The sequence below is a fragment of the Vipera berus genome (genome assembly GCF_964194415.1).
Source record: "Vipera berus genome assembly, chromosome: 3".
NCBI classification, from domain to species: Eukaryota; Metazoa; Chordata; class Lepidosauria; order Squamata; family Viperidae; genus Vipera; species Vipera berus.
The window spans coordinates 68,094,592-68,120,713 of record NC_138204.1 but is presented as its reverse complement, the minus strand read 5'-3'; the positions used below and the strand labels follow the sequence as shown (position 1 = coordinate 68,120,713).

Genomic DNA, 26,122 nt, shown 5'->3' with positions numbered 1-26,122 from the left:
ATGAGGCTGATGATATGCACCTGCCATTAATACATTGTACACAGTATCTCCATCTCATTACACCAGTGATTTGGGAGAGAACAAGAGTCACATAGTGAGAATCACTTCAACACGCGCTTGTTCATATGCATAAACTCCTGTGTACCAGATGGCAAATATAATGACATCTTAAACAGCTAATTGCATAAATGTTGTAATGCAGATAATTGGTGATCCAAAGTACAAGTTAATAATTTCGCACTGTAATGTCTGGCTTGAAATTAATCCTCAAGGAAAGTTGTGACAATCCTCATACGCTAAAGTTCACGAAGCGGTAATTAAAACTAGCACTCAAATCATTTGCTTTTCAAACCTTCAATTATGACTCGGCAGACTCACGTTTCAGAAATGGAGACATGGTAGCCAATGTTTTGTCATGTGCTTTATCGACAAATAATAGAAAATTGTTTATGCCAGAGCACCCTAAAATACACAGAGTAAGATGAAGGGACAGGGGCAATTTCTTAACTAAGTAGTAGTCTTTACCTGCAAAGTCCTGAATTTAACTCGGTGGTCTCAGAGAACTTTTATGGGCCATCCTTTGGTTTTGAAGCACACAGACTGAAAAATAAAAATAAGGGGTGCTTAAAATTCTCAGTTGCAAAAGTTTCTCCTATTGGCTTCTGGGGTGCTTGTTGGCTTCTTCTTCTGTCTTCCTTCTCTAACGTTAGGGGGGGAAAACCCGTAGGAAAATAACATTTGAATGGCCTTGGATTTGGGTTTTGCGGAATCTCCAGACAAATGGGTAAAATATTCTGCTCTGAAAATTGGTCTCTAATCCTTTGTGCCTGTGGGCCACACTTTTTGAAGAAGTGTCATGGAGCCCACCCCGATGCATGGACTTTATTGAATGACAGTGTGCAAATTAAAGGTTTTAAAAATGGCAGATGCAGGATTGCCATAAAATCTTCCATATGTTTAAAAAAATACATGGGATATGGAAGACTTTAGGAAGCGTTGAATCCATCATTCTGATCAATGCATTATTGACCTATATCTAGTCCCAGGGGTAGGCAACCTTGGCTCTTTTATGACTCGTAGACTTCAACTCCCAGAATTCCTGAGTCAGCATGGCTGACTCAGGAATTCTGGGAGTTGAAGTCCACGAGTCATAAAAGAGCCAAGGTTGCCTATCCCTGATCTAGTCCATCTTCCCTCAGGGAATTGGGAAAAGTAAATGTTTAGAAGCATGGAGGACACATCCAGGTAGTCCTTGACTTATAACCGTAACCAAGACCAAAATTTCTTAACATTTACTAAATGAGTGTTATGAACTTTCTTGCCACAATTGTTCAGTGAAGCACTGTAGTTATTAAGTTAGTCACACTGTTGTTAAGCGAATCTGGCTTCCCCATTCACTTTGCTGGTCATGATCCCAAGAAACTGCAATGGCCATAAATATGAGTCATTTGTCAAGCATTTTAATTTTGATCATGTGACCATGGGGATGCTGCAATAATCGTAAGTATGAAAAACGGTCGCAAGACACTTTTTTCAATGCCCTTGTAACTTTGAACAGACACTAAATGAACTGTTTAAGTGGAGAACTACCTGTATTCTTGTCACTATAAGGCACATGCAAATAAGAATTCTAAAGGACAGGTGTGGCACACGATCAGAGATCATCCTAAAATATTTCTTTTCAGAAGGAAAATAGAGGCAGTTATGTGCCTTGCTGCATTTGAACAAGGTAGAGGAACCAGGCTATGGTAATAAATTTGTATTAAGCTTTTAATGGCTTTGAAACTATAGAAGGGATTGTACAGGCTGCTTATCTGAACTACAAAAACCCAAGTGACCACTAGGTGGCAGCAAGGTGATAGAGAAAACAACTCTTTGCTATCATCTAGTGGCCACTTCCAATGTCATCTCATGGTCTAGAACAGGGGTTCCTAACCGTGGGTCCTCGCAACCTCTGGGTGTGCGAGACGACATTCCAGGGGGGTGCGAAAACTTGGGTTTTCAAAATTATAGTGTCTAAGTATAATTTTTTGCCGTTATTTTGAACTTTTGTAAGGGGTGTGAGAATATATCAGAAGCGTTCTAGGGGTGCGGGGCATAGAAAAGGTTGGGAACCGCTGGCCTAGAGGATTGTTGCAGCCCACGAGTGACAATTCTAATGAATAGGATCCACTGTACATAATTCAGACAAATACAACAAAATATAGTTTTGAATAATTTATTAAACAAAAAAAAAACCAACTGGAAGATCTTAATGCAAACACCAATGTAATTTTGAATAGTATAGAACAGACCAACATATAGCAGACTGATTATATTTGCACAATATTCTGTAATATCTAAGGTGGTGTAGGAAAAGGAATGGCAGGGGATGGAGTGAAAAGGGGATCAGCCTATGATCCCTATGTAGCCACAAGTGAACTAAGTTCAACCTCCCCCCTCAGTACCGTTGATCCTCGTCTAACACTAATCAGATGTCATTGTTAGTTGAGAAGATTCCTGTGCACACGTTTTTAGCAATAAATTAGCTTCATTGATCTTCCCTTTCATGCTTGAAGGAGGCGCTGTGGTGGTCTAGTGGTTAGAATGCAGTATTGCAGGCTAATTTTGCTGACTGCCAACTGCCAGCAGTTCGGCAGTTTGATTCCCACCAGCTCAGGGTGATTATAAATAGTTCCATGGTTATTTTCCAGGGCAAATAGATGAAGAAATTTGGATGAGCAGGTCATTCCGTTGATTAACAATCTGGCTTCCTGCTTTTTAAAGTGTGTCCAAAGGCAATGCCAGCATCATTTTGTTAGTTGTTATATTTTGTGGACCCTGTTTTATGTAATATTTCTTGATTGCTTGAATTTAATGAGTTTGTGTTGCTGAAGCCTGCTGGATTGGCATGACAACATGCAAAGCTCCTGTATTTTCCCATAAGATATTTTGCATTGGTGGACAGTAAAAGTTGTATCTGTGCCAAGTATAATCTTTGGTTCAGATGGGGAAGGGAAAAGATACTAAATATGTTGAGATAAAAGTATTCTGACAATGGCAACAATGAACCCAAGAGATTTTCTTTTGTTAACTGATGAAATAGCAGGTGAAATAGTGCTTTCAGAGTAAAAGCTAGAAATAAGTTCAATATATACACAAATAATTATGGAATAGGTGTATTGGAAAGGTGTAGAGCAGACTTAAAGCCACAGGTATTAGGAAAATGAATGAAATCCTGTAAGCCAAGTGCCTTGCTGGTTTAACTCAATAACACCAAGTGTACTAATGAAATCTTTATATGTCTTTGTGGAATCTGGTTTTTAATTAATTCCTGAATGAACCTGACGTATCAGCTGTTAAAGGTAAAGGTAAAGGTTCCCCCGCACATGCGTGCTAGTCGTTTCCAACTCTAGGGGCCGGTGCTCATCTCCGTTTCAAAGCCGAAGAGCCAGCACTTGTCCGAGGATGTCTCTGTGGTCATGTGGCCAGCATGACTGGACGCCAAAGGCGCACGGAAGGCTGTTACCTTCCCACCGTAGTGGTCCCTATTTCTCTACTTGCATTTTTACGTGCTTTCGAACTGCTAGGTTGGCAGAAGCTGGGACAAGTAACAGGCGCTCTCGGGATTCGACCCGCCAAACTGCCGACCTTCTGATTGACAAGCTCAGCGTCCTAACCCACTGAGCCACCGCGTCCCTTATCAGCTGTTACTGATCCCTAAAGATAGACAAGATTCTGTGCCAAAATATAATAATGTAAAAGCCCAAATTTCTGCACCCAAGAACCTAAATTTGGAGGTTAAAAAACTACGATCTACCTAACTAGTGCAAATCAATCGTACAACAGACATCTTTGCTTTGCTTTGCCCAATTTAGCATGCTTTTGATAATCATAAAAAATGCCTATCAGGTATTCAGAGTCTTGGAATTTGGGTGTTTATTTAATTCTTGACATTTCTTCAAGCATTATCTACAAGTTTTCAAATTCAGCTTTAGGACTGGTAATTTATTTTTCTTTCAAGAATAAGAGTCAAATTTCCCATATGGTCATCTATCACTAAATTACAAGCTTGGAAAATGTGATGACAGAATTGCAAATTAAATAGTGATACAAGTCGATTTGTCCTTCTTTAGTCACAATAACTGAGTCCATCGAATCAATTGATAATTCAGTAATGTACTAATTTATGATATAGCCATTTCAGTGGGGGGTGTAAGTCCTGATTATAAAACATTTGATAGATGTCACAATCCCTGTCACAAACTCACTTTCTCTGCTTGCTTATTTGAAAATATGCTGAAATTATTTAGACTGAGTGTCATCAAGCATGGGCCACTAAGACAGAACTGATAGTTAGAGCCAAGCATCTATTCATATATATGGCGAAAAAGAAGAATAGAATAGAATAGAATAGAATAGAATAGAATAGAATAGAATAGAATAGAATAGAATAGAATAGAATAGAATAGAATAGAATAGAATAGAATTGGAAGGGACCTTGGAGGTCTTCTAGTCCAGCCCCCTGCTTGAGCAGGAGAACCTATACTATTTCACACAAGTGACTGTCTAGTCCACAGGTCTGCATGCGGCTCTTTCAGCCGTCTCCTGCGGCTCCCAGTCCTCTGCCATGTGCAGTCCAAAAAAAAAAGTGGGACTAAAAAAGTTCAACCAATCAATTCAAATATGCAGGGTAGGTGCATATCTCACCTTGGCTCCACTCTTCAGTCAAACCCTGTTCTGCACATGCGTGCATGTATGCACATGCGAACACATTTTTTGCGGCTCCCTGTTTTTCCTTTTGTGAGGGAACCGGTTCCGAGTGGCTCTTTCACTGTTTTAGGTTGCTGACCCCTGGTCTAGTCTGTTGTTAAAAACCTCCAGGGATGGAGCGCCCATGATTTCTGGAGGCAAACTGTTCCACTGGTTAATTGTCATCACTGTTAAGAGGTTTCTCCTTAATTCCAGGTTGCTTCTCTCTTTGGTCAGTTTCCAACCATTGTTTCTTTTCTTGCCCTCTGGTGCTTTGGAGAATAGTTTGATGCCCTCTTCTTTGTTGCAACCCATCAAATACTGGAATACTGCTATCCTGTTGCCCCTGTTTCTTCTTTTCTTTAGACTAGCCTAACCCAAGTCCTGCAGCCATTCTTCATGTTTTAGTCTCCAGGCCTTTGTTCATTTTAGTTGCACTTCTCTGAACTTTTTCCAAGGTCTCAACATCTTTTTTGTAGTATGGTGACCAAAACTGGTTGCAGTATTCCAGTATGTTCTTACTAGGGTTTTATAAAGCGGTACTAATACTTCACGTGATCTTGATTCTATGCCTCTATTTATACAGCCCAGGATTGTATTAGTTGTTTTGGCGGCTGCTGCAAACTGCTGGCTCATAGTCAAATGATCCTCCACTAGGACTCCAGGGTCCCTCTCACAGTTACTGCTTTTGAGCCAGGTCTCACCTAATCTGCACTTCTGCCTTTGATTTTTCCTGATTAAATGTAAAACTTTGCTTTTCTCCACATTAAAATTCGTTTTGTTGGATAGGGCCTATTGTTCAAGTTTGTCAAGATCTTTTTGGATCCTGAGCTTGTCTTCCGGGGTGTTGGCTATTCCTGCCAGTTTAGTGTCATCTCCATATTTGATGAGTTCCCATTCAATTCCCTCATCTAAGATATTGAAGAGTACTGGGCCTAAGACAGAGCCTTGTGGTACCCCACTGCTTACTTCTCTCCATGTGGATTTAGTGCCACTGAGGACTATCTGCTGAGCATGAAGGAGGAGGAAGGAAGGAGGAGGAGGGGAGGGAGGGAGGGAGAGAGAGAGAGGGGGGGGAAAACCAATTTGTTCTAGTGGCTAAGGTACCAGGCTAGAAACCAGGAGATTTGTGAGTTCTAGCTCCATCTTAGCCATGAAAGTCAACTGGGTGAATTTGGGCCAGACACTCTCTCTCTCAGCCTAACTTACCACAAGGATTGTTGATGTAGGGAACAAGCAAGCAAGCAAGCAAGCTTGGATTATGTGGTCATATTTCCAAATGCATGCACAGGAAACCATAGTAAATTTTCTATTCTGTGATTCCCAGCTAAGCATTAGCACCTAGCCAAGCCTGTTGATCTGGAAACTTAAACAGGATCGGTCCTGGTGAGGACTTGGATAGGGAATACTGAGCTGCAGACTAGAATGTCAAATCGAAACAAAACATTTCTGAAAAAACAATGGCAAATCACTTCTACACCAATTCCCCTCCTACCCATGAAAAGTATCAGAAATCCAGCTTGAATCAAAGCTGCCCAATCTTTGCAACTTTAAGATTTGTGAACTTCAACTCCCAGAATTCCTCAGGGCCAAATGTCTGTGGTGCAAATTTGTCCTTTTTAAACCTAACCAAATTTAAGATCTATGGCAGATAGAAGACATGCTCTTGTATGTGGGCTTTTATATCCTGCAACATGGCACCCCAGATGTAACGGGACACCATTTTTCTTAATGTAACATGGGAAGATTCACAAGTAACGCTTGATAGGAAGTTTATGTTTTCAGAAGTTGCTGCATTATGCAGTCTCAGAAATTGTCAACATTACCTCATCTTTCTTTACAGCCCATAGCTCATTCTAATCTGGGAACATATAGATCTTAACTACAGTTTGAAGCAGGATGACATAAATTTTTGGACTTTGCTTGACTAAGGCAATCTAGCTAATGTTCAGTTTTGCCTATAAAAATCTCTCAGGATTTAGAGACAAGCAAAATCACAAATTGTTCCTTTGGAAGTCACCAGGGATATATATTATGATGCATGGGGTGAGAGTATGGATAATTTTATTTAATTCTTCATTAAATGGGGTTTCACTAAAACATTAACTTTCCAGATCATGAAGTACCAAAATAATAACTTCTTCGTTGATAAAACCTGTACCTAACATTTATTTGTGAGATGAAATAATCTGCAATGAAATCAAAAGAATACTCTTAACAGAGAATTCAATTAAAAGCAGTTTAGGATACCTGTAAGTAATTACACTATCACATTCTCCACAGGGTTTAATTCAGGCCAAACCGCAACTACTGTGTGTCCAAAAGATAATGAATTAAAGCAGTGCTCTGGCATATTCCCTTACTGAAACGTTAGCAGCCTTCTCAAGTGACATGAAAAATAGGCTTCAATAAAGAGCTGGGAAATATATGCAGTTAGATTCAATCAATAAGCTGTCCTTGACCAATGTCCAAATTTAAAAAAAAGAACAGTCCCAAATGAGTTATGAGAATTCTTTCTCTGATTTTAAGTGTATTAATTTTGCAGGGTATACACGACAAAGTCCTATGCTGTCTGAAGATGGTATTTCGACAGCAGAGGAACACTTTATGAAGAGCCCACACGTCTCTTTTCGGAAGGTAGGAAGACCGAGTACAGCTGGTGTGTGGATGGCAGGCTGCTATGGAAAAACGTTACATGCTAATTTGGGAAGAGTAAAGAAAGTAAATTGTACAATGAAATAGACATCTCACTCCCAGGTTCCTTTGCTTGAGTCATGGGAACGTTGGTGGGTTAAAGGAAGGTTGTTGCTGCCTTACAAGCTACAACAAAAGAGGAGAATCTGCAATGAGATAGAATGGAATCTATCACTTTGCCACCAAAAGGCTTCAAAACCAAAATATGTCTTCCATATACAGTAGAGCTACCCTACCGTAATACATCTTTTGACGTTCTCCTTTGAGACTCTCTCAGAAGCAATCCTTTCAATTTGTTCTTGAAAGGATGATACCAACGGAGCTGGTTTGGCTCAGAGGAACTCATTCATAACCCCATTCAGACTCCTTAGATATAACCGGTTCAATGACTATGAAAAGCCCAATTAGTACAAGATCCTTTAGATCAGGGATGCACAATTGGCAGCTCCAGGGCTACATTAGCCCTTCAAGACTTGAATGCACTCAAAAAGTGCCTCCTAAAGTAACATCTAATGAGACGAAACATGATTAAATATATAAGAAATCATATTGGCTGCAATTAATTAATTAAATTAAAAATAAAGGACCATTGAATTAATTTTAATCTTTGTCTTGCCTGGCCGCTTCTTAGCTCCTCTTCTTTGAAATTCCTTTTCTCAGAGTTTGTGTAATCTTTGGCCCAACACAGATTGCACACTTCTGGTTTATATAAATGGGTAGTTGTCTGTGTGTCAGCCTATTAGCTATGGGTCAACTGTTGAAATATGTTTGGGTGTTTCTCCCTCCCAAGTGGTCTATTTCATTAATGCATCATCATGTGAAGACTCCCACCTTAGCCCACCTTAGGATGACAGGTATTGGTAAGCCAGTTGTGGATTATACTGATGAATGTCTCTGACAGTATTATCTATCTGGTCTGTTGGAAGCAGGTCTCCAGCGAGCAGAATCCATGGTGAATCAACAGTAATCTGAGAAACAACAAGGGATATTATGGCTGTAAATGCCTGCTATTGCATCAGTATAGTCAAATTGCTGTCTTCATCAGAGTAGCCTGTGAGACGTGAAACTGGAAATAGATCAAGGTGAAAGTAATTTTCAGAGGAACATAGGCATACATACGTTGTTATAGCAGTATTTTTTAAAAAGAGAAGTTTTTCCTTTTCTCTACTGAAGCTATTCATCCTTTCTTCCTGTTAGCCTTTTAAGGATAGATGGCTATTTTTACGAGACTTCAAATCTGTTCTTAGCAAATGCAAACTTTTGACCAGTTCTGTACAAGTCACACATTTGTTACTCTGTTTTCCAGGTTGACTGTTGTGATCTAAGGAAAACAACATAAGCCAATAGCTGACTGCAACATGGAAGCATCTGTAAACACTAATTTACAGATTGTCAGATTTCCTTAAAAAAATCATGTACAAACCTGATGTGTTACCAAAATAAATATCATACATCAAAGTGCGATAAATAAATTATGGGTTGGTCTCTTGCTAAAAAGAGGCCAAACTGGCCCAGTAGTGTTGCTTGTAATAAAAAAGATCTTTAAAAGGGTAGATGGTGGATGGTTTCTGAATTCAGTAAAGTTGTTGTCAGGGTTCTGACTAAAGAAGCCACATATAGAACTCTGAGGCTTGCAGTTTCCTCAAAGCACATGTTTATTGGATTCATAATATTGGCACAGTCAAAAGTGAAATCAACTCTGAAATTTCCCTAAAGATTCAAAGTAACTAAAAGTAACACTCCCCTCCCCTCTACTATGCTATAAATCACGCTACCCAATGAAAGCAATTGGCTTCTCAAATCATCTTCGCTCCTCCTTCCTGCACCTGTGGGAATGACCTTGGTTCCCATGAGACTGATTGGTGTTTTGTCTGCGGTAAAAATAGCACTGCTATTTTCCCCTTCTCCTCCCCCTCCCACATCTATGGGGCAACTCAGAATGAAAAAGATGGCTTCAGCCAGACTCGTTTCAGAAGCTGACAGTTGTATTGTAACAAAAATACATACATCATCCAATGTGTATATATGTATACAGGTAGTCCTCAACTTATGGCCACAATTGAGTCCAAAAGTTATGTTGCTAAGTGAGAAATTTGTTAAGTGAGTTTCCCCCCATTTTATGACTTTTCTTGCCACATTTGTTAAGTGAATCACTGCAGTTGTTAAATTAAAAACACGGTTGTTAAGTGAACCTGGTTTCCCCATTGACTTTGCTTGTCAGAAGATCACAAAAGATCATATGACCCTGGGACACTGCAACCATCGTAAATGTAAGTCAGTAGTCAAGCATCCGAATGTAAATCACATGACCCTGGGAATGCTGCAACAGTCATAAGTGTGAAAAATGGTCATAAGTCCCTTTTTCAGTGTCGTTATAACTTTGAACGGTCATTAAGTGAATATTGTAAGTTGAGGATTACCTGTAGTAATTTTTAAAAAGGTAAAGGTAAAAGGTAAAGGTTCCCCCGCACATGAGTACTAGTCGTTTCCGACTCTAGGGGCCAGTGCTCATCTCCATTTCAATGCCGAAGAGCTAGCGCTTGTCCGAGGACGTCCCCATGGTCATGTGGCCGGCATGACTAGACACTAAAGGCGCACGGAACGCTGTTACCTTCCCACCATAGTGGTCCCTATTTTTCTACTTGCATTTTTATGTGCTTTCGAACTGCTAGGTTGGCAGAAGCTGGGACGAGTAACAGGCGCTCACTCTGCTATGCGGCACTCGGGATTCGACCCGCCAAACTGCCGATCTTCTGATCGACAAGCTCAGTGTCCTAACCCACTGAGCCACCGCGTCCCTTTTGTAGTAATTTTTAGGAATAAGCAAAAACTATTGAGTCCATGGAACTACAGTAGTACAAGCATTTCACCAAAGCACCAGAGGGAAGGATGAGAAACAATGGTTGGAAAGTGACCAAAGAGAGAAGCAACCTGGAATTAAGGAGAAACTTCCTGACAGTGAGGATGATTAACCAGTGGAACAGCTTGCCTCCAGAAATCGTGGGCACTCCATCCCTGGAGATTTTTTAGAAGAGACTAGACAATCACCTGTCTGAGAAGGTGTAGGTTCTCCTGCTTGAGCAGGGGGCTGGACTAGAAGACCTCCAAGGTCCCTTCCAGCTCTATTCTATTCCATTCATTTTATATCCAGTGCTTTCTAAAATATTAGAAGGATTCATTTTGTCCTCCTACTTTCTTAAAAATAAGATAACCTTTATTGTCATTTTTTACTATGGGCACACAAGCCAACTTTAAAAATGAATATATACAATTTATATATATATATTTGAATACAGCAGAAATCAAGGAAACTAATCAACATGGCTTCTACCTCATCCAACATTTACCCATGAGACTCATCTCCAAGAACACCAGCACTTCTTTCCTTCTACAGCAACTGAAATTGGCACCAGAGGTTTTCGTTTTCTGCCATCTTTTTGCTCACTGATTTTAGTGAGGCTAAAACAAGGACAGGTTCTGCGAAAATGGAAGTTTTCTCACTTGGACTACAGCGGAGAGGAAACATTCAGGCTTCCAACAACCTCTTGGGGCCTTTGGAAACATAGAGGATTTGTTTGTTGGTTTGTTTTTAAGGAAGGCAGAAAGATGAAAGTATATCAGGCTGAAGGCTTGACACACTCACTTTTCCTTGCTTATAAAATTCCCTGCTGACAAGCTTTCCCCCCCCTCCCGCCTTTATGTGCTCATCTGTGAAGGATTGTCCACCTGCTGCCTTATCATGGGCTTTGGAAAAGTGCCAGAAGATGGCAACAGCATGTACTACTAAGGGAGCATTGGGGCTGTGTGGAATAACAAGGACTGTGTTATGACTGGGAACGTTTGCAGTACTATAAATAACTCTATCAATATTGTGATAATGGCACTTTAAAGAGGTCTATTTTACAAGTGTTGGATGTAAGAGACTGCAGCTGTGCTCATTAATGCTGAAGGATGCTTCACTCTATGTACAATTTGCAGGTGTAACAATAGGGGTGTTGATTCATTGGGAGCTTTGATTGTGACTGGAATTTGTTCAGATCTTCAAAAGAAGAAGAAAAGGTTACACTAACATTGTTAGTGCCTAATAAGTCTTTATTGTATTTGGCAGATGAAAAGCAAATTATAACAGTTTAATTGAAAACCCCCCAAAAGATGAAATAGAAGAGCACAGTTAACAGGATTTCAATGAGACTTAAACAGCTCCTTCTCACCAAAGAGCAAGTACTATAATTGAAAGTTTTTTAAAATAATAATAATAATAATTAATTGCCATAAATTATCATTTGGCACAAAGATGGCATAATTCTCATTAATTTGCAACCTTTCCCAGTTTAAAATTCAATCAGAAATGGCACCATTCTGTTTCCCTTGCAAGTTAATTCAGAACTGAAGTAAGTTCCATAAAATTTCCTACTTCTGTAGTAAGCTTCATTTCTGCTGCAGTGTACTTGGCATCCCAAAGACAACCTGGGTTGTCTCACCTTGATTTGACATTTCCGGCTTACCTGAGGTTAACTGGCTATTGTACAAGAAGAAATCACATTAATTGTTCTGCAGCTCTGAACAGATCAGCTTTAAAATAGTTCCGCCTTTAAAGCAGAATGAGCCGTTGAGTGCCTTCTTGTTGTTGAACTGCTGCTTCTATCTAGTTGCTTCCATCAGCACAGCCAGGATGAGGGACGCTGCAGGTAACCAATATCTGGAAAGTCCCAGGTTCATGGTCCTTGTCATAAGGGGTTAGTGCAAAATAATATGGGACACAAGGTAAAGATTCCACCAGGGGAACTGAGCTTTTATCTTTTTTCTTAACTTATGGCTAAATTGTTACTACAGGTGCCAGGTCAACTCATATCAGGTAACAAAGGGAACCAATAGGCTCCCACCTGTTTGTTTCCTGTATAGTCTTCAGTTAATAAAGCTCTGATAGATGCTCTTACAAAATACTTTGAAATCACAATTACTGTATACTAGGATGAGCAACAATGGGAATTTGATGACCTATGGATTTTATAAGAGTCGTAAAGTTGCCCGGGTTAGCCACTGTATATAGTAAAACAATACGGACATGACAAAGTCAGTAGTAGACCAGATAAACATTTCAGAGCAAAACAGAGTGGAATTAGTAGATAACAAAGACCAGAGCTAGAAGAGGTTTTGTTTTTCCCCCCAGTCTGGCGTGGTGTGTCTGGGAACTGAATGGATTTTATCTACTCCTTGTAAAACATGACTGTAAAAGTGAATTCTGGATCCTAGTAATGTATATCCTGATTATTTTCTTCTCATCAGGATTTAATTGAGTATGGATCTTACATAAGAGATGCACAAATTCTATTGGCTTGCAGTCTTCAGCAGAGCCAACATCCATTTTGGGGAAGAATTGGAGTTTAAAAGGTTTAAATTGATGATTTATGTCTCTGCAAGGATTGGTATCCATTTCATCCTTTTTAACTCCCTCAAAAAAGAAAAAGAAAAAAAGAAACTCTCAAAAATATTTTTAAAAAAGGAGCTCAAATTTGGTCCACTCACTCTGGTGGCACGAAAAAGGCACAGCCAGGCTGAAAATGCTTCCCATGCTATAGTTTTTGTATTGTAATTGTCAATGAACATAGGATGATTACCCTAAGGTTACAAGCTTAAGTCAGCCATAGATGCATCTAACAATAATTACAGCATACAGTGGTGAGAACTTTGTGAAAACAATAACAGATTACCTATGCCAGAGGCCCCCAACCTTTTGGACACCAGGGACTGGTTCTCTGGAGAAAGATTTTTTCGCAGACCAGAGGGGGCATGGTTTTGTATGCTGCCTACATCCAGTGGATGGGGCTTCACTTTTTTGCGCAGCCCAGTTGCTGGTATGCCATGGCCCAGTGCTGGTCCCTGGATTGGGGGTTGGGGACAGTTGATCGATGCCACACTAGAAACTGTTTCTTGCTTTCCAGGATTTTTTAAAACCTCTTTTATCTCTTCCACCCCCATGAACACACCACACTATAAACAGTCTCTGTACTCTGTACTTCCTATCCATCAGCCAGCTATTCATGTTGCTCATGGGCATCCAGCAGGAGAGCAAACTAAATGGCACAAGTATGCCATTCATGGCCAATTTGCAATGATGTGACAATGTCTATGATTTCACTGGACATTGTCAAACCTTCTTGACCCCTTTGCTCCTATACTCCAATGTGCTTCCAGCGGCTTCATTTACAATGTCTATGAGGTAGGTACAGTAAAAAGATGGTACAAAAAAATGCAGCAGCTAACATTTTTTCTCCATGTAATACATACAAGTAGTCATCGACTTACAACCATTTGTTTTGTAACTGTTTAAAGTTACAAAAGTGCTGAAAAAAGTGGTGGGATTCAAATACCTGAACAACCAGTTCTCTGAGTGGATGCCGGCCTGGGTGTCCAAGGCCTAGAATGGAAGTGGCATCCATGCACTTCTGGTGGGCTGTTCTAGACCTGGGAGACCTCCTCCAGGCCTCTGAGGCCTAGAACGTACTTCCGGAAGTGGCATCCACGCACTTACAGTGGGCTGTTCTAGGCCTGGGAGGTGTCCTCCAGCTGGTTCTCTGAACTCAAAAAAAATTAGCTACTGGTTCTGCCAAACTGATGCGAACCGGCTGAATCCCACCATGATCAAAATTTGGACGCTTGGCAACTGGCGTGTATTTATGACAGTTGCAGTGTCCTAGGGTCATGTGATCACCTTTTGCGACCTACTGACAAGCAAAGTCAATGGGGAAACAAAGATTCACTTAACAACCATGTTACTAATTTAACAAGTGCAATGATTGACTTGACAACTGTTGCAAGAAAGGTTCCAAAATGGGGCGAAACTCACTTAATAACTGTCTTGCTCAGCAACAGAAATGTTGGGCTCAATTGTGGTCGTAACGCGAAGACTACTATACTTGTATTCTGAGGTGTTGTTTCTTGCTGCCTCTGTGGCTTTGGGATAACTCTATGCTACCTTTTTGCTGTATTTTGACAAAATGTGTTTTCAGTTTCCCTTCATATTGGCTTATTTTTCTTAGGATGACTTCATTTTTAATCTATTGTACTGCTTGCCCAAAAAGACACATAGTGTTACTCATTCCCATATTTTAGTTTGATGTTCCTTTACCATTTTACAAATCATAAAAAATGTGCTGTTTAATTAACAGGATTTAATCCAAGCGCATCTTGCCTATTAAATTTTACTCCTACAAAATTACTCATTAACAAATATGTGCCAAACATTGAACAAGAGCAAAAGAAATGTAAGAATTTTGTAGCCAATCAAAGATTAATCAGCTACAAATGTGTTATGTACTTGGATTTTGTCTTCTTGGTTCTATGTTGGAAATATCTCTCAAAGTCAGCCCTTTAAAGCAGGCAAGGCAGAGATTTGAGGGATGCTCCCTATTTGGAAGGATAAAAACAAACCAAAACACACAGATGATTTTGAAATTTCTCTTTGCCTCAGCCTATACTAAACAAAATCAAGGAAATGTTATTTTGACTTACTGTCTCATGCTTTCCATTTTATCAAGTGGACTCTTTTTTCCTCAAGATTCCCTCTTAATGGTCCAGTCTATTCTGCTCAGAGCTACATTCCTTCATACCCAACAAACTTATATGATATGAATTTTGACATCACATATTCTGAGATCTTATTGTAAAGCTATTATGTCAGAGGAATTATATGCATTAAACAAGCCAGAAGTCTAATGAAAAGACAATATTCAGTATAAAGATAGCTTCCTCACTTTCATTCCTACATTATTCTTTCTTGATTAATCTTGGTCTTGACAGTAATGATCTCACTAAAGATGGAAAACGCCTAGCCCATTCTATGATTTAATCTTGATCCCAACAGATCTGGATTCCATTTAATTGTCTACTATTAATTAGAAACAGAGGCAACATTATTAAAAAGAGACCGTTTTCACATATACCCAAGAAGTTGTTTACATTCAATAGGAGCTTATGTTAAACCAAATCATTACAATCTGAAAGATTACATCTGGATAAAAATTAAAGCCAACCCGATTCATTAACCCAAATGGTAGCCTACAGATTACTAACACTATATTGCTACTGTAGCAATCAAAGGATCAAGGGATACACGACTGGAAGATCCTAATTGAATCCATTTCAAAAATGGAGAAATTGAAAGGATTAAGAAGGTATTCACCAACTTCTGTCAACATGGAAAATATATTCACTGTTAAAGCTTTGCTGTACATAAATACCGTAATGAAAAGAAGAAGAAAACCATGGTAATGATTATATTTTAGGCAGTATAGAATTTTTGTGATATTCTATGGCATATGTTCATAAATGGTTCACAGCCATCTGTTTAAGACTACAGAAACTCTGGAATTTACAGCCAGCTATATCTTACTGCATTGCCAATAATGTCATATCCGACCTTTAGAGATACATTTTATGGGGGGATTGTTATGCAGTCAGCCATTAGTACACATAACGTTTTTCCAGATGGGTTCAACTAGAAGTCAGAGTTTTGCATCTCTCAATGGTTTCACAGATGATCTTATTGAAAAAAAAACATGATTCAGCAGATTGGAATATCCATTGGTGGCACCAGGGTTCCAAGCAATCCCTAAACAAGTTATAACAATAGCCGTGGTGGTGCAATGGTTAGATGCAGTACTGCAGGCTAATTCAGCTCACTTCCAGGAGTTCGATCCTCACAGGTTCAAGGTTGACTCATCCTTCCGAGGTTAGTAAAATGAGGACCCAGATTGTTGGGGCTCTGTAAATTGCTTAGAGAGGGCCCTAAAGCACTGTGAAGCAGTATATAAGGCTAAGTCCTATTGCTATTTGCAGTCTACAAAGAGTTCATTATTGAATTTGCTGAAAATCAGGACATAACGTACTACTATAGGTAGTCCTTGACTTACAACCATTTGCTTAATGACCATTCAAAGTAAGTCAAGGATTGTTTGTATGTAGTGTAATCTCCAAATTGAATCCCTCTGGAAAATCCCAGGTTGGCCAATATTTAAGATTGAACTTGACCTAGTTCATGTAATTGTCCTAGTCATCATGGAGCATCTTGGTAGATGGTGCCATATTGCGTGGTGGTCAATATGTCTTTAGAAGAAAACCCCACTTGGTGCAATGACATGTACTCTTTGGGAACCACATTTAATATTGTATTCTCAGTGTTGCTATACATGCACATATTTATTGCTATCAAGATACATCTGAATTTTCAATTTGAACTTCAACTGGAGAGGAGAGGAGGCTGGAAGCTCATGAATGGAAAAATAGCTGTCAGACTTGTGAGCTAGTCCAGTCAAGAAGCACACCTATGCTTAGTATGTTCCCAGCTCTAAATTTATTGTAAGATTACATTAGTATAAATCTGAAAGTATTGTCTTTATACAGCCCAAGAAACTAGGCTTTGTCTCTTCTAAGATGTTGGGCTAATTTGCCACTTGTTCAACCATTGTCTTGGCTGTGGCTCTTCCCCGCTGTCTCCCAAGGCCATTACCGCATACCATTACAATAGCATACATATATATGCCTATCTACATAAAACATAAAAACAGGAAAACAAGACTGGTTTATCTCAGTGGATAGCAAAGACTATTCCTGTTGAACAGAGACAGTGTAATTTTGCTTGTGAGCATAAATCTAACTTCATTCCTGAAAAAAAAAGATGATTAGGTTTTCTATCAATTAGAAGTTTCCAAATTCTACATTGTTTATTTAAAATGAAGCCTCTGATATTTGCTTGTTTGTATCTTTCCTATCCCAAATAAAGAACAGACCTAGAATAGGCAATGATTTGTATTTTTCCTCTTGCTTTTTATCTTCAAGCCACACATTTGGAGAATCTACCTAAGGAACTCCTGGTGGAAAAAAACAGTTGGAGTGATGTAATATGTGCCAGCACAGGAATCATGGTTTTATATGGACTAAATCAGAGGTCCCCGACCTTTTGGGCACCAGGGACTGGTTCTGTGGAGAGAGTTTTTCTGCGGATCGGAGAGAGTGTGGTTTTGTGTGCTGCCTGCATCCCACAGATGGGGCTTTGCTTGTTTGTGCGGACCAGTTGCTGGCATGCCACGGACCGGTACTGATCGACGGACCGGGGGTTGGGGACCCCTGGGATAAATGATACAAATATTGGATGGATATTATCTGTCTATGCTACACTTATGTCATTGAATTTGCATTTAGGTACACTGTATATCTCTTCCAAGTTCACGCTACATGTACAGATGGAAATGCAAATTTGGAAATGGAAACTCAAGCACTTTCCATGGGAAGCAATGGAAAAGCGATATATTTGGATGTACATTTAATCAATCCTGTGGTTCACAGAATCAACCTTCCTCATTCCCCACTACTTCTCCTGTGTCTTTGAACACTGCAAAGGTTTTTCATGTTATAGTAATGTAGGTAAAATTCAAGCTTGGTGCATAAATATTGTTTAAATAATAAACATCCAAGATTGTTTACTTCCTCCATACCATCTCTTTTAGACCCCAGGGAGTGTGAATGAAGGTCAGAGAGGCAGAGTTTGCTGTGGTCCCATCCCTGAGGGAATTCTACGTGCTCAGTGGTGACCCCCTTCTATAAAACAAATGGCCGTGGCACATTAAATATCGGCTCCCTGCTGACTTTCCACAGGGTTTTAAAAGTATGGCTCTTTGACCGAACATTTAGGTCAGAAGTCTTCAGACTTGGCCCTTTTATGACATGTGGACTTCAAGTCCCACAATTCCTCAGCCAGCATGCCTGATTTAGGTGATGTTAAATTCTGATCTGTCCCTCACCAATGGTGCTGTTTTTGCATTTCTGAATCAATATGGTTGTAGTACTAAGGCATTTTTCATCCTTTTTCTGATGATTGTATGCCACTGCAGGAACAGAATGACACAGAAGTCCTAGCAAACAAGTGAATTCTGGTGATTGAACATAACATGTGTTATGAGGCATACAGTATTTGATGAAGACTGATACATGTGTTATCTGAGCCGACCTGATACATTTTTCAAGTTGGTTCATAGGAATATTTTCTCAACCAGCTGCAGGATATATGCAAAAATCCTGAATTTTGATTCTGAATCTGCTGTGAAATCAAGACAAATAAGAACAGGTTTCTTTTCTTGCTACATTTTGCCTTGAGAGAGAAAAAAAGGGAAATTTTTTTCCTTAGTGGTTATCCATTACTTTCATAAAAGTTTATTTTATTTATTTATTTTAATTTCATTTATATCCCGCCCTTCTCCGAAGACTCAGGGCGGCTTACAAGCTTAGTAGTAGCCTTCATTCTATGTATATGCCTGCTTATTAGGGCTTTCATACACCCCCCAAGCGGCATTATTACAAAGTCAGCTTAATTGCCCCCAACAATCTGGGTCCTCATTTTACCTACCTCAGAAGGATGGAAGGCTGAGTCAACCTTGAGCCTGGTGGGATGCGAACCTGCACTAATTGCAGGCAGCTGGTGTTGTAGTAGGGGGTAAAAGTTGTAGTAGGGGGTAACCAGATTTTTTTTTTAGCAGCCTGAAAGTATCTGATACAAGCTAATTACCATGAAAACCTAAGTCTTATCACTATTTTATTTTAATATAAATGACCTGATTGCTATAGTAGATTACTGCTATATATAATTATTGTGTAATTAATAAAGGAGAAATCAGTACAGACAGATCTTTTTGATTAAATTTTACAACAGTATTAGTAATGATAATAGTATAATATCCATGCGATGTCATAGGAAAACCAGAAAGAAATAATTGCTAATGCAAGGTTAACTATTTTAATTCTGACAAAATTAAATCCTATTATTTAAATCCTATTATTTGGCATAGGAGTAAACATGTTTCCCTTTGGAAGAAGAGCTATCTTAAACTTCTCACCTGTTCATGAAGCTAGCTAATTTACAGTACAATCTTGACGATCTTTTAAAGGTGCGTAAATCACAAAGCAAGAAATTCTTTGTATTTCCCCAGATAGAACAATATTCTATGGAATTACATTTGGGGTTATTATTATTTTTTTTACACAGATGTCTACTTTTCCTGATCAGCTGTATAGAGAGCTGCTTCTAGCTTAGACCAGACTGGAACCTGCTGACAAAATAACACAACTGAAGCCAGACATGCTGTGTTTTACACAAGAGGTCATATACAGAAGTACCAACTGCCTCTAAACAAGCTGCTTTATATAAACATACATTTGGTGTGTGGGTTACTCAAAGAACATTGGTGGTGCGAGGAGAAAACAAACTTTGCAGCAGTGGTAGAAACCTTAACAATTGTTCATTAAACTATTTCAGGGGTTTATATTTGAAAAAACGTGGGAGATGTTTTTACCCACAAAATGGTGTCAAAAACAAAGACTGTCCTCACAATATTCCACAGAAAAGTCCTCGCCTCTCTGTTATGTATGTAAATAGTTAGCAATAGGCCTTGGAAGAGATTGCAAACACAGTGCAGCTTTGCAAGGTTTTAAGCGGGAAAATAAGGTGCATTCATTGGACGCCACAACCAAGGAGCGGGAAAAGAGACTGTTTGTATTGGTTACAGTTCAAACGCTTTCCCTATAAAAGGGTTGCAACATTTGACAGTTAGCAGTTGACTTTGTGTATTCAATAAACTCATTCCTTGTTAAACCACTCTGAGTCCTCGTCTATCAGAACTAAACAACTGGCGACGAGGGTGGGATAGACAGAAGACCAGAGAATCGGCAGAATTGTCGCGCAAAGGCGGCGGAATTCGAATACGTGTCAAGTCAACTCAGCGGCCGCGGCAGAATAAAAAAAATTCTCCGAATGGCGCAGATTGGGTCACTGAAGGAATTTGACCCTAACTTCCCCGAGGATTGGGAAGAATACATCGGGCAGGTCGAGGGATTCCTGTTGGTGAACGGAATCACCGACGACCGGAAAAAAGCGGCGGCACTCTTGACAATCTGCGGCACACCGGTCTACAGAGTTGCTGTCGGGCTGTGCCAGCCTCAACCAGTCTCCAGCGTGCCCTATGCCGACCTCCTCGCAAAATTAAAAGTTCACTTTACTCCCCGAAGGTCCGAACTCTTTTGGCGGCGCATCTTCGAGAAGCGGAATCAGAGACCGGGGGAGTCCATACAGAAATTCGTCGCTGCCGTCCGGGAAGCAGCAGTTCGTTGCAAATACGACAATTTAGAGATTAGAATTAGGGACAGAGTCGTGCTGGGCTTACGCGATGAACAATTACAGAATAGAATAATCGCCAAACCTACCGGCGATTTACAGGAAGTGTTAGACGAACTCCTCACGTATGAGTCAACCGGGTACCGCGACCCCCCCCGCAGTAGCATGGCGACAGCACCCGAAATTAACCAAGAGGGCTATGTGGACTGCGGGGAGGTGGATCAGCAGTGGGAGGAAGAGATCGCAGAAGTCTCCAGGCGATTCGGAAAGATGGCACCAAAACAACTCAGAAGCGAGGGGCCTGACCCTGGCCGCCGGCAACAACCCGCAACACCGCAAAGACCACCGACCGGGGCACAACGACCGTGGCGGGACACAGCAACCAGACCGCGCGACAACGAAACGCAGAACCGATGCGGCAGCTGCGGCGGCAACCATTCCCGCGCTTCCTGCCGATTTCGTACCGCCAAGTGCAGGGCTTGCGGCAAGACTGGCCACATCCAGGCCATCTGCAGAAGTCGCGGTCGGGACACCCGTCTGAACGAAGTCGATGTGTGGCCAGAGGGTAAGGTAACCCCTAATGCTAGTGGCAAGGAGACCCCTAAACCCCGGGTGGAAAGTCCAACTCTAAGGGAGGTGGCCCGCGTCAATCGGAGACGGCGGGGAAGGGGGCACAATTTTCCGGACGGAAAATTAAAAATTACAGTCCTTCTGCAAGGGGTCCCTTGCAGAATGGAAATCGACTCAGGGGCTTCAGTGTCGATAATTTCCACTGAAACCCTTGAGAAAATTGAACAACTAAGTGGAAAAAGAATTCCACTTAAACCAACAACTATTCAATTAATGGACTTCCAAAAAAGTCCAATAATCGTAAAAGGGAAGACCAGCCTTAAAGTAAATTTTAAGGGGTTTAAGGGGGTCTTAGATTTGGTAGTTACGGAGGGGAATAGGACCAGCTTAATAGGGCTTAATTGGTTTCCAGCCCTAGGAATTTGGATAGGAGGAATAAATTCAGTGATTAGAAATAAGACCCTCGAATCCGTCTGCAAAGAATTTGCAGACGTATTCGATGGATCTCTAGGCAAGTACAAAGGGCCCCCCATTAACTTTAACCTAGACCCCTCAGTAAACCCGATCAGGCTAAAGGCCCGGAGAGTGCCTTTTGCCTTAAAAGAAAAAATTGAGGCCGAGCTCGACCGGCTTGTAGGCCTCGGAGTTCTAGAACCTGTTGAGGGCGGTTTGTGGGAGACGCCGATTGTCACACCCCTCAAACCCAATGGGGATGTGAGAATCTGCGCCGACTATAAAGCCACCCTCAACATTGGGATGAAAAAACATGCTTACCCGGTCCCGACGGTGAAGCAGGTCCTCGCCACGATCCAGGACGCCGCCATCTTCGCCAAGCTCGACTTGGCGCATGCGTACTTACAGTTAACTGTTTCCAAGGAGGCTGCAGAGGCACAAACAATTGTTACCCACAAGGGGGCGTTCCGAGTCCACAGGCTGCAATTTGGAATTGCAGCAGCTCCAGGCATCTTCCAAGAAGTGATGGAGAGGACCTTAAAGGGCATACCTGGAGTATGCCCTTACTTTGATGATGTCCTAATAGCTGGAAAAGATGAAGGAATGTTAGTAGAGCGGCTGGAACAGGTACTGGGCAGATTTAGGAAGGCTGGGTTAAAATTAAAAAAGGAAAAATGTAGCATTGGGGTTAAATCCACTGATTTTTTGGGGTTCAGGATTGACAAAAGTGGAGTCCATCCTACCCCTGAAAAAATCAAAGCAATAAAAGGGGCTCCTGAACCAAGGAACAAGGCAGAACTACAGGCCTTCCTAGGCTTGGTAAATTTTTATCACACTTTTGTACCACATAAGGCTGCCATTGCAGAACCTCTGCACAGACTCCTAGATAAGAAGACCCCTTGGCAATGGCAGAACAAGCACAAAGAGAGTTTCCAAACTCTAAAAGACATCCTTTCCAGTAATTCAACTGTGACTCACTTTATTGAAAACAAACCAATCTTCCTGGCATGCGATGCTTCGCCTTATGGCGTAGGGGCGGTGATCAGCCACTTAGACAACCAAGGAATACAAAGACCCATTGCATACTACTCCCGCACACTAACCAAGGCAGAGCGGAACTATGCGCAAATAGACAGGGAGGCATTAGCTATTGTGGCAGGAGTTAAGAAGTTCCACGATTACCTGTATGGTAGGAACTTTACTATACTGACTGACCACAAACCCTTGCTGGGACTGTTTACCACAGATAAACAGACTCCTCAGATTATGTCACCCAGGATGCTGAGGTGGTCCATTTTCCTCTCAGCATACTCATTTTCCCTCCAATACAGGCCAGGTAAGGACATGGGTCATGCAGACGCTCTTAGCAGATTGCCTCTAAGCACAACAGAGGAGGACCCTGCCCCAGTGGGACAAATAATGTCCCTACAGGATATTCCTGATTTGCCATTAACGGCAAAAGACATTGCTGAGGCAACCAATAAGGACCTCATCTTAAGGAGAGTAATGGCCTGGGCCATGAGTGGTTGGCCCAACGCCAACCCGGACGTAAAATACAGTCCATTTTTCAGAAGGAAAGATGAACTATCAGTTCATATGGGGTGCTTACTCTGGGGAACTCGCGTAGTCATTCCGGAAATCCACAAATCAGCTATCCTAGTTGAATTGCATGAGGGACACCCTGGAATAGTAAGGATGAAGGCCCTGGCTAGGAGTCACTTGTGGTGGCCAGGATTGGACCACGACATTGAGGAATGCGTTGCCAATTGCCATCTGTGCCAACGCTCCAGGCCTGAACAACAACACATCCGCACACATAAATGGGAGCTAGCTAGGAATCCTTGGTCCAGGATTCATATTGATTTCGCGGGACCTTTCCAGGGGTTAACGTTCCTTGTAGTGGTCGACAGTTACTCTAGATGGCTAGAAGTAATACCGGTCAGTTCAGTAACGGCAGGCAGAACAATACAGGCATTAAGGGGCCTCTTTGCCACTCATGGGTTGCCAGATTTAATAGTGTCAGATAATGGGCCACAATTCACATCTATTGAATTTCAGGATTTCCTCAAGGCCAACTCGATTAAGCACAAGACTTCTGCACCCTTCCACCCCTCCACCAACGGATTGGCTGAAAGGAACGTGAGGACCACGAAGGACGCGCTTAAAAGGATCATTCGAGGTGACTGGCATCAGAGACTAGCTGAGTTCTTGTTGGCTCAACACACAACCCCCTGTTCGGCTACGGGGAAAAGCCCAGCTGAAATGAGGTGGGGCAGGAAAATATTGACCAAGTTGGACAGATTACATCCTGACAGACTCCAACCAAACATTGAATTTGACATTCCTAACAGAACATTTGCAGTGGGGGACTTGATTTGGGCCAGGAACTACGCCCAAGGGGACAAATGGATTCCAGGGGTGGTAACTGAAATCTTGGGTCCCCTATCTTACATCATTGAGGGGGAAGGGAATAGGATTTGTAAAAGACACGTAGACCAACTGAGGAAAAGATCGAGGGGGTGTGTGCCTGCTGAGGGGGACCAAGGATTAGTAAGGGGAAACAGTACAGACAACATTAGGCCTGGAAGCGTTGTGGGGGTTGGGCATGATAACACATTCCCTGATGCCCAACAACAACAATTCAGTCCAATTGATTGGGAAATACCCCTGCGAAGTAGGCCAGTGACCACTGAATTCCAAACACATCCTATTATTCAAGACAGTACATCTGTAGACAGTAACCCAGAGCCCAGGTCCAGTAGTAACCAGCAGCCTAGCAGTCAACCAGAAAGAAGGGTCCCTAATAGCCAAAGCAACAGATACCCGTCCAGAATACATAGGCCACCAAAATACCTAAGGGATTTTGTAAGAAAATGACATCAACTGGGGGGTAAGGGGTGTTATGTATGTAAATAGTTAGCAATAGGCCTTGGAAGAGATTGCAAACACAGTGCAGCTTTGCAAGGTTTTAAGCGGGAAAATAAGGTGCATTCATTGGACGCCACAACCAAGGAGCGGGAAAAGAGACTGTTTGTATTGGTTACAGTTCAAACGCTTTCCCTATAAAAGGGTTGCAACATTTGACAGTTAGCAGTTGACTTTGTGTATTCAATAAACTCATTCCTTGTTAAACCACTCTGAGTCCTCATCTATCAGAACTAAACACTCTCTAAGATTGAAATTGTTTCTTTTATAAGTCAAATTTAAATTGCTTGCTACTTAAAATGGTTGCTTACAGCTGCAAGAAGAAAAAAGAACAGGAAATAATGTAGATGTTGGTATATATTTAATGAGCAAGAATCAAACCATAACATTTAATCAACATTTAATCTATTAACTATCAGCATCCAGTTAATATATTTCAATTTCATCAGATTTTTTTTTTTTAAAAAATAGGGAGTGCTGTTTCCATACAGAATTCATGAATTAGCTAATTAGATGGCTTTCCTTTAACAAGGTTTTTTTTCCGTTCTAGAAAAGTTTTAAGAACTGGAAACATCTATAATTCACATTATAGCAACATGTTTGCTAGTCCAGCTTGGTAAAAAGACAGTGCACCAGCTTTCAATCCCCAAGCAAATGGCTAATAAACCTAGACATACTCTCACAGTTGGGAGATATGACACCATAGAAAACATGGGCCACGTTCTCCTGCAGGGGTATTTGGTTTTTTTAAAAAAGGTAATATGATGGCCACAGGAATGTTTCACTTGTTTTTCATGTGTATTGCACAAACTCATAGCAGTGTCCCAACCACCATCTTGATGTTTTTGACCATATGCTGCAAATACCCCTGTTCTGATAATTCCCCACCTGGCTTGTTCTTGTTTTAGCTTCACAAAAGCTAATTCCTTTTCTTTGCCTTCCACACACAAAGATGCTTATACTTTCTCACTTCCTCACTGCACAGTCCAAGTATCACTATTATGTCACTGTCTTAATATTCTGTTGTGCTGTTCCTTATCTCTTGTTTAAACTGTGCAAAATGAAAGAAACACCACTCCAGTTAGATTAGATTCTGCACCAATGTAGGTACCATTATTTCTCCATTGTAGTAGTAATGTTGTTAAGCGCACTGCAGCACTCCAAAACCTGGGCATTCACCTATTGTTGACCGTAGAATTCCAAAAAAGAAGTTGTTGAATTCAGGTCAATTCTAGGCTAGGGAAATTATTTGTAGTTTGAAGTGTCATATACAGTGGTGGCCTAAATTATGGAAACCGCTTGGGAAAAGTGTACATTTGAGGTCTGATGGCTAATAACACCACTTTTGTTTGGAGTAGTACCATAAAATTATATATCAATGGAAAGATAATTTAATCAAGAATGTAATGCAATAACTTTTATGAAGGATTTGCTATTAGAATAGCAGTTATAAAGAAGAAAAGTGGAATGCATAGAAAGAAACGAGATATGCAAAAATTATCACCATGTCAGTTAATACTTAGTTGAATAACCTTTAGCATGAATTAAGGGCTTACAACATCTTCCCATGAAGTGAACCAAGTCCTT

General features: G+C 40.9%; 1 protein-coding gene across 1 annotated transcript; it reads left to right on the top strand.

Moving 5' to 3' along the window:
• Positions 1–20,227: 20,227 nt before the first annotated feature.
• Positions 20,228–23,722, top strand: LOC308666174 (uncharacterized protein; the record flags this gene model as incomplete). The annotated part of the gene is made up of 2 exons (XM_081324766.1): positions 20,228–21,152; positions 23,669–23,722. The coding sequence occupies 2 exons, from the start codon at positions 20,228–20,230 to the stop codon at positions 23,692–23,694; spliced, it is 951 nt and encodes a 316-aa protein (XP_081180892.1). The 3' UTR covers positions 23,695–23,722.
• Between the last annotated feature and the right edge of the window lie 2,400 nt (positions 23,723–26,122).